Below are 10,058 nucleotides of genomic sequence, written 5' to 3' on the forward strand. Positions count from 1 at the left end.
TCTGTGACTTTCTAACTAAACTTCCTCTTATAATTTGAAAGCAACTCTTATAGTTGATAGTCCCAACACTTAAAATATTTTACTAAAGTATTGTTGTATACAGTAAACACTATCACATAGGCTTAAATTATGTTTCTTTCAACAAGTCATATAAAGATAAAAAAATATTTTATTTAAATAGAGTAAAATGTCAAATTATATCTAATGAACTCTTTCTGTTTCATATCCAAAGTTTTTAATGGTTTATTTTCATCCAGTTTTAATATTAAAACATGTCATGTGAGAGCTCCATTCTTTTCATTGTTGCATGTTTAGTAATAGCAGAAAACCTGCCTTCTCTGAAAAAATAAAATCTTCTCATTAACATAGAATCAAATGAATGTATAAATAAGATAGCTGAAACCTGACATAGACATTAGATTTTTTAGAAAGAGTAAATTAAAGCATAAAGGGAAAATATTAAAACCATTTTAATGTTTTCAGAACAACAGATCATCATTTTTAAATCCCTGAAAACTGGATCTAAGGAAAGCTGAACAATGTTTTCTTTTCATTAAAAAGCATAATTTAATCTTTTAAAATATCCTTTATAATATACATCTACACCTGAAGAGTTCCACATGTAGACAAAAATTCATGCAGTTTCACTAAAACGTGAATTTGTAACTCTTTCATAATTGTTAAGTGGTTTTTATAAAAATAAAGCAGTTTCCTTAGGAAAAATATTCTACCAATTGGAATATCTTCATTCTGGAAAATAAAAGACTTTTTCCTCTGAAAATAATGAAGTTTAGTCCCAAGCTACATGAACATTCATTGACTTATTCAAATGAAAACACATTATAATGCTTCTAGAAACTAGTTTTCTTCATTAACGCAGTCTGAGATAGCTTCTGGAAACCATCACCAAAATGTTAAGATGCACAGGCGTGTACCTGTGAACAGAACTGAACCTGCTGAATCAGTCCCACTACCAATATGTGCACCTGCCAAAGGGACGAAGAAGTGGTGACATTCCACAATTTGTCACATCATCTAATTTCCTCTTTCTCCCAACCATGTATTCACAAATGTTTGAATTTATATTTAAACTCGATATCATTTAATGGTGGTAAAATGCCCAAGCCTGCGCGGGACTGATCCAAAGGGGGACATTCAACATGGCTCTCCACAAGCTCTAGTTCAAAGAGGGAAAGCATCAGGATCAAAAATTGCTTGATTTCCTGGACAGCAAATAATCTTCCAGGACATATTGTCACTCCAGACCCAAAAGGCATGTAGTAATATTTCAACTTGAGTCCATTGCTGTAGAAAGCAGTCTTTGTCTTCCCGTTTTCATCTAGATAACGATCGTATTTAAACGTCTGCAATGAAAATACAAAGAAAACAAATCTGTAAGTTAGTTTTAAATAAATGTATCTGTTCTTTGACCTGGAAGCTCCAAAGAATAATTTTCTTTCTTAATCTAATTTATTGGTAATTGAACAAATACCCCTCCATGAATCAAAGAGTAATAAAGAACAGTAGTTTAACAAGAACTGATAGGAACGAGAAAGTTTTGAGATGCCTCTGCTCTGCCTGGGTTTCTCATTTAGGCAGAACTAGAAAGAAGGGTTCAGGTAATACACTAGAAGCCTTTAATTTCCTGGATTTGGGAACAAGCATTTTTCAGGGAAAAAGAAAGGCAGAAGCTTTATTATCACCACTGCAAATATAATCTAACAGAGATTATGTGATGGCAAATATCAGAGAAAAAAATGAAAAGTTCAGACCATCATCTAGATGGTCCAAAATATATGAATATTTGATATAATAAAGGAGACAACAATCCCTATGACTTCAATAATCAAATCAATCCTATAATGGTAAATTTCCTCTTTATTTCAATTACCTGGATAGATACCACCTGGATAGATACCACCTGGATACTGACTTTGATGAACAGGCACTTACCAAAGGGTCTGGGTAGATTTCTGGATCTAAATGCATTAACTGAGGATACAGAGCTATGATGTCGTCTTTGCGGATATTATAGGAACCATCCTTGAGGTGCAAAGTGAAATCCTCTTTAGCAGTCCGGATATTCAGGGAGGCACTGGAGAGCCTCAGAGACTCCTTGATGATACTATCTAAATATTTGAACAGGAAGAAAAGAGGTGAGGAAGGGCAGGGAAAGAGAGGAAGGGAGGGAAGAAGGGTGGGAGGGCAAAAGGAAGAACAAATTAAGTATTTAAAGGCCACATAATATAGAATCTGAAACACTTCTAGCAGTCCAAAACACAGAGCTAAACAGACTGTGAAAAGCTGGCTAGACACAAATTTCCCAGCTTTTTTCTGTTACTACTGTGCTATGATCAATGACTCAGCTGTGTCTGAAAGTATTTTTTAATCTGATAATCTGAGTTAATAATAATCTTTTGATAAAGTTATAATCTCAGTCATCAATAGGAGCTAGACTTTCATAAATTTATGGAAAAATAATCTTATTTATACATGTCACTAGACATCTAATACAATGGGCAAAAACAGTAAATCACTCTTATGTGAATTATTCAAAGTTTATCACTTTTGAGATTTAATGTACTGATAATATTTGAGTATAGAACTATTTGGCCAGATGGTTAATGCAACTTCAATTCAGTGTTGACAAGACCCAGTTTTTATCCTTATACTGCCTAATGCCTCACGGCAAGGCCCTGCTGCCTGGTGAGGATGTAAAGGGACAAAACGAATCACCCTGTGAGTGGCTAAACCTAGTGAGAAGGTCTAGCCTGACCTTCTAGCCTCTATCCTTTGAATTGTCATGTTTGGGGTGATCCTCACACGATTATGTGTAAAATCATAACCTGTTAGCACTTTATTTTACAAAGGAGAAAAGTAAGGGCCCCAGAAATTGTGACATGTCTAAGGTCTCCCATGACAGAGCACAACGTTGAACCTATGCTTCTGGCCTCCTAGTCCCTTCCACTAACACACACTGTCCATAAAAGCATATATTAGTTTCTTTCCTATAGTCAAAAATAACAAAAACAGCCCTGGCTGGTGTGGTTCAGTGGACTGAGTGCTGGCATGCAAACCAAAGGGTTGCTGGTTTGATTCCCAGTCAGGGCACATGCCTGGGTTGTGGGCCAAATCCTCAATAGTGGGTGCTCCAGAGGCAACTGCACATTAATGTTTCTCTCCTTCTCTTTCTCTCTCCCTTCCCCTCTCTAAAAAATAAATAAAATCTTTTAAAAAATAACAAAAAGAAAACTCTTTCTTACTATAAAATATACATTTTGTGTGTTTGTATAAAATATAAAAAAAAAAAAATAAGAAAAACCTTCGGTCCCATTACCCAACCCATGCATCTAATTGTGATTTCTTTTTTAATTGGAAATTATTATTTTAAAAATATTATTTATTTACTTTTAGAGAGAGGGGAAGGGAAGGAGAAAGAGAGAGAAGCATCTCTGTAAGAGAAACATCAACCAATTGCCTCTCACACCTATAACCGGGGGCCTGGCTGGCATTCAGTCCACTAAGTCACACACCAGCCAAGGCTAATTGTGGTTTCTTGATGGTACTTTTTTCCCCTTGATTTCATGAAAATGAACAATATGCTCCCAATTAACTGTAAAATGAGTGTAAGAGTACTAAGAAAAGAGACAGAGTGCGAAGTGCAGAGAAGTGGTTGAGAGTGCAGGGACAGGAGTCCCACAGTAATGTTTAATTGGTTCGCCGTTCCATGCTGGACAGCAACTGAGCGTCTAAGTGTTGTTTCCTTACTTGTTATATAGAAATGGAAACAGTCCCTAATCATAGGTTGCTGTGAAGATCAAAAGATATAACACATTAGAAATACTTAGTGTTATGCCTGAAACAAGCAAGTGTATTACATAGACTGACAATTACTGTTAGTAGGAAGCAGTAAATGGAATGAATGTAGTAAGTTATGCATACCTAATACAGGCATGTCATTCAGTTGCATTTGATTCAAACTAATAGGTTTGTCGTCAAAGCTGATTTTTTGACCAGCATTCTCTAGTGTTTTATTCACTTCTTCAGTAGCTGCTTTCATTGCTTCAGGACTCCTATTAAAAGTTAAGAGAAAAGGAAAGATGTACAGCAAATAAATTTTTTCTGTGCCAAAAAATTTGCAAATACATGAGCTTTTCCCCTATCTTATAAATACGTGATCAAAATACCAGAGAAAAGGTGGAAAGGGGATACTTCCTTTCCTTTTTTAACTTTATTTTGTAATTGTGTGTAAGTCCTTGCATATCAGCAAGAATAGCTGCCTTAAAAGGGTCTTGCTATGCAGAAGTAAAACTGACCAGATTTTTATAAATGCTTCTAGTAAAGATTAAAAGGTCAAGTTAGTCATTTACATAGTATCTGACAAGAAAAATTGCATCTAAAATAACAATCATATGGTACTGGATAAGTTACAAATGGAAATTTAAATATACTCCTAAAATCCATACCATCATTTCAGGTAGAACAACAGCTTTTCCATTCATAATTGTTCTAGCACTTTGACTTGTAAAATGAATGCTACTTCATTTCACACGTCAAAGTCAACTTTAATGCACTGAAGTTTACTGGAGCCTCAGTGCCATCGTAAGAAATCTACATGATGTGATTATGTCACTGATTCTCAGAAATGTTTGATATCTGATAAGTATTTATGTGATTACCGCCATAAAAAGGCTACTATTAGCTACATGACATTAAATTGATGCTGCGACCTTACTGTAAATATGTGATTTTGTTCTGGACAGAGCTCTCTCAAGTAAAAACTCTGGAAGACATTGAGCATTTGAGACAGATTGATAATGTTTTTTTTAATCTAAAATTGTTTTGACAATAGTTTTTTTATATTACAGACACAAAACTATCAGCTATCAATGGAAATTTGGTATTTTCAGTCCCAGGGAATAGTAATTTTGTGTCTATGTGATACTAAACATCCCATTTAACTGGAATAATTCAATAAACTATTTGAATGTCAAATTTCCAAAACACTAATACTTTGGAAATAAATCACATTTATGTAAAATAACGTGTTACATACAGTTCTTTTGTTTGTTTTTCTCTACATACAGTTTTGAAAGGCAAAATCTAGCTAAATCCCATCAAGAATAATGGATCCATAGCTATAATATTTGGTCAAATAGACAATAAGACAAAAGCCCTGGCCAGGCGGCTCAGTTAGTTAGAGCTATGTCCCAATACACCAAAGTTGTAGGTTCTGTCTCTGATCAGGGCACATACAAGAAGCAACTAATGAATGCATAAATAAGTGAAAGAACAAAATGGCATTTTTCTCTCTCTTTCCTTCCTCCTTCTCTCTAAAGGTCAATAAAGAGACATTTTTAAAAAATAGCAGTAAGACTAATAACTAATTGAGTGAAAACGCATACTGTAAATGCACAAATGAATAAGGCATAGGCCCTGCCCCTTCGTTGTCCATGAGTCATCAGTCACTTAAATATATTTTAATGATTACAAAGACCGAATTCATGGACTTAAGTTGGTGTCATGATGAAGAGCCTGGGGTTAAGAGCAAGGGCTCTGGCCCCAGGCGGCCTGAATGGACCCTGCACCAGCGCATTCCTTTCCCTGGGAAGTTCTGCTTCTGTAAGACATGTTTACTGGTCATGGCTGCTTATGATTTTTTTTAAAGAGTTGAATTTCTGCCTTCCTCTGAAAGAAAGAAAGAACTGAGTAAGTTGCTGGTTACCTTATCATTTGAAATAAGCTCCAGAAAGTGGCTGGAATGGTGTTTGCTTGCGATGCCCACAAAACAGCAAGTTGCGTCTTGGCCTTCTCCATGTCATCTAAGGTGAAGAGCATGTCATTCAGGAACCTGACCAGCTCTGACATGTGGTCTCTCTTTCCCAGGTTCTCGTTCCTCAAGCCCTCTGCCAGTTTTTCCCGGGCTTGGTGTGCAGTCTTGAACACATGAATGGGGAGGCCTGCTACCAGGGCCGGAAAGATTTTGTCAAATTGCTTGAAGTTGTCAAGTTTATTTAGAATGAGTGCATCTTGTTCTGTAAGATCCCTGCCAAAGAGAGTTAAATACCCAGCTTCAAACATCACTCGGTAGCAGAAGGCGTACATCCCTTCTGTCACCCAGGCAGGCCTCTTCAAGTCAGGAGCGACTGGAGGTCTCAGGACAAGTTGCAGGTTTTCCATCATGGCTTCTGTGAGGGAATTCAAGGCATCGCCCTGCAGATTTTTGACAAAAGCTTTGCTTATGTTCTCAGTGGTATTTCCGTCACTTGGGTCAATGCTGCTGTGCCCAAATACCTGACAGTAAACAAAACGTGAAAAAAGAAATTAAACCTGAGCCAGTGCTAGTAAATGGCTGAAAAACAAATTAGATACCTTGATAAATGGAAAAGTTTCATTTTTAAAAAAAAGTCTACTTGTTTAAAAAGAGGGATAGAAATTGCCCTTTCCACATACATTTTTGTAGCATTTTCTAATAAATGACCTACTTATACCCTTTCTTTATGGGCACATTTAATCTCCAGCTCCTCAGTGTGACTTCCCTCAACCATTCTATTTGTCTGTTTATTTTTATTATGCTAAGGCATTTATTTGCATGTTAATTTGGTACTAATCAAAAATGGTTTTTAATCATTAGTTCTCTTTTATATTCTTTGTAGATATATTTTAACCAGACTTTAATTTACTTAGAGGTAGGCACCATGTCTAATATTTCCTTGCAGAGACACAGTCAATGTTGGTTACCATATTTTGCAATGTATAATGTGCACCAAGGATTTTGGCCCAAACTTTTGGGGGAAAAATTTTTCATTCTAATTTTTTAATTCAATTATTTATTTATTTATATTAAAAGACTTGGGTTTTTTTGTGTGTTATAAAGGAATTTTAACATTTATTTTTGAACATATGGATATCGTTATTGCTTTCTAGAGTTAACACATAAGCATAAATAAAAGAATTAAAAGCATTTATATAGATACAGAATTAGTACTACCTATGTATGATGTGCATACTTATTTTTCCCTCAAAAATTTGGGCAAAAATGTGTGCATTATACACAGCAAAATACAGTAACTGTTTTCTTTGTAAAAGAGCCTCTTAGATTATATCTAAGTGATGTCAAAATATCTTGTCAATTCCTTAATAAAATTAAACAAAGTTGTGGCACGAGTGTGGGAAAACAATGGTTCAATGTTAAGTTCTCACCATATGCACTCTGGGTGTTGTGTAGACATGGCGGACATGAGTGAGTTTGTATCTATTTTACTCATACAGTGTCATCTGACTCAGTAAAATATTTAATTTTTATTTCACCTTCATTAGCTGGTTAAGAAATGACAAATCTATACTTATTCTGACTTTTTAAATGACTAGTACCAAAAGATTATATCTAATTTGATTATATTCCCAAGAATGTTCATGTTAGAGTAACTCTTACATCTCTAAGTCAAAGTACCTCAAAATAACTAAGTAGACTGACATATTTAAAAGGTAGAAAATAAACAGAATGCTGTATAAATGCAAAAGTGGTTACCTTTGCAGAAGTAGTGAAATGAAATTTTTTCCAGTCAAAGTATTTTCCATGGCACAACACTTTATGGTATGACAAGGGGTTTGTGATGAAGTGGACATAGTTTCCCATTAGTTTGCAGGTAAAAACAGGACCATATTTCCTTTGATTTGCTCTGAGGAACTCGAGCGGATTGGCACCAAACTGCAGAGCACATCCTAGGTATGGAATCAGCCCATTCTCCAGAGGCGGTTCACCCATTTTTCTTAAGACACAAACATAGGATAGATATAGAAAATTACACAGTTTTATATTTATACCAGGTTTTTAAATTGTTACTATTGACTTCAAACTTCAAAACTCTACAGTTTATAGATACTTTTCAGTGTTGATGGGGCCCTAATCTTTTACTAAAATAATGGGCTATATTAACCTAGTAAGATGTTGGTGAAAATGGTTATGATACCCACCCACCCTTCCATGGTTACAGTCCCCAGCATTTACTGAATGTCCACTATATGTTAGCCACTTTTCCCAATGATTAGGATGAAAGGATGAACAAGACCAACAAGATTTTTGCTCTCAATACAGAGATCAAAATGCATTCTAGCATGAATATTTTCCTAAGCATAATTTGCCTAAGTAATTTATTGTTTTCTTTAAAGATATAGAATACTGAATAACAGAGAGGATTATAGAATTACAGTTTTCACAATCTTCATAGTTTGAAGACATGATTCTGTGATGATAAGTAAGGAGAATCTCATTTGAGAAATTAGTGTATAAAATAAAATTAAGATAAGTATTGACAGAATCATCTACTGTAATTCAATACTCTTTCATGCAATTTTAAATGTTTTTTTTAAAGAATATAAACATTTATTTCCCAACATAAACTACTATCCTTCTTGGTAGAATAACACAGCATAAAATAATTATTTTTTATTTTCTTATTTCAAAGATAAGTAGTTTAATTAAAATTAGAAACCATCAGACCTGAATTGAAACATCTTAAGGGACAGAACATACTTGTAAAAGGTATACGACACACAGCAATCTACACAGTTGAGGATATGTTGTGGGTAATTCTATCCCTTGGAGATTGATCCCACAGAGAGTACTAACATATTACCCACTCCCTCCCCATGAACACTCTTTGAGCCAATCAAAAGTTAAACTATGACTATACATCTGACTCTATTTGTATTTCTTGCTTTCTTGAACCAGCTACAAATAAATGACACATACAAATAAAAGTGATGTCACACGCATATAGCAGTTTTCCAATTCATCATGGTCAAATATCTTTAATAAGAAAAAAAACTATAGAATGATCAGTGCAGGCTCTCTGCTCTCATCTACACTTAGGCTGAGTCTCTACAATGTACAATAACTAGCTGAAGGAGAAAATTTATTTAGTCAGAACATCTATTTGATCCACACGATAGAAAGAAATTCTTTTCATGGCAGATCCCACTTATCGCTTGTATCTTTACTAATCCAGACTTCCTCTTCATATGCCCACACAAACATGCACAGAGACCTCACAGATTTCTGTCAGTTATATTTAACAAGTCTGTACATTTTTGCATTACCATGGATATGCCAATGCTAAAAAGAAAACCACCAATTATATCTTTTGTTAAATATAACTTAAAAGATACTACTTTAAAAATTTTAACCTTTTAATTTGAGAAGAAAATTAAAGAAAATGTTAGTGTAAGTACAGAAAGCCAAATTTATTTTATAACAACGAATGTAAAAAAATATTAACTGAATGAATTTAGATTCAATTTAAAGATACTTTTTTTTACCTTCTCCTCATTCCCAGGATAAGCCACAAACAGCAGCACATTGCTATCACAATCCCCCAGATCAAAGACATGGTTATCATTTAGCAAACCTAATGCCAAACCTGAGGAGGAGAACCTGAATAGAAGGGTAAGGATGTCACTGAGCAGAAACTGCAGCTAGACTTTTTATACTGCAGCTAGACTTTTTATACATGGTAAGGTCTTGCATTTGAGTGTCCAAAGCAAACAATTAACCATTTGTTCATCCTATTAGAAAAAAAAAAAAAAAAAAAAAAGAGCTGGCCTTGAACTAAGTCCACAGGTATCAGAAGACTTTCCAAAACAATCAGAGACTTGCAATACTCAGTAAGGTGAAGGTCTTTCAAACACATGCTGACTTAACATTCAGACCTGGGAATGACAGCTAATGTTACAAAGTTAGTATGTTTATAACAAAAAACAAATAAACCTGTTCAGGATGAACACATTAAACAGAAATGTAAAATATAGCAATTGAAAAAAAAAGCATAAGTTATTATGAAGCCAATGATCTGATCTGTTACCTTTTGAAGAAGAAATCAATTTGAATGATTTATGAGAGATACAGTGGTCAAGTTCAAAGGAACAAGAACTGGGTGAAATGTTTCTGGGGCTCCATGGTTCAGTGCTTTTACAAAACCATAGCTATTCTACTATATACAATAAGAAGTTAGTAACTTAACATCCTGAAGAAAGTATCTCATATTAATGCATCTCTC

At 34.6% G+C, this 10,058-nt stretch overlaps 1 protein-coding gene across 1 annotated transcript; it reads right to left on the reverse strand.

The window, feature by feature from the left end:
- Positions 1-476: 476 nt before the first annotated feature.
- Positions 477-9,484, reverse strand: LOC114514767 (cytochrome P450 7A1). Its single transcript, XM_028534019.2, has 6 exons — positions 9,322-9,484; positions 7,532-7,772; positions 5,726-6,294; positions 3,943-4,073; positions 1,954-2,129; positions 477-1,364 (listed from the first exon to the last, which is right to left on the reverse strand). The coding sequence occupies exons 1-6, from the start codon at positions 9,399-9,401 to the stop codon at positions 1,065-1,067; spliced, it is 1,497 nt and encodes a 498-aa protein (XP_028389820.1). The 5' UTR covers positions 9,402-9,484; the 3' UTR covers positions 477-1,064.
- Between the last annotated feature and the right edge of the window lie 574 nt (positions 9,485-10,058).

Source organism: Phyllostomus discolor, chromosome 7 (assembly GCF_004126475.2).
Source record: "Phyllostomus discolor isolate MPI-MPIP mPhyDis1 chromosome 7, mPhyDis1.pri.v3, whole genome shotgun sequence".
NCBI lineage: Eukaryota > Metazoa > Chordata > Mammalia > Chiroptera > Phyllostomidae > Phyllostomus > Phyllostomus discolor.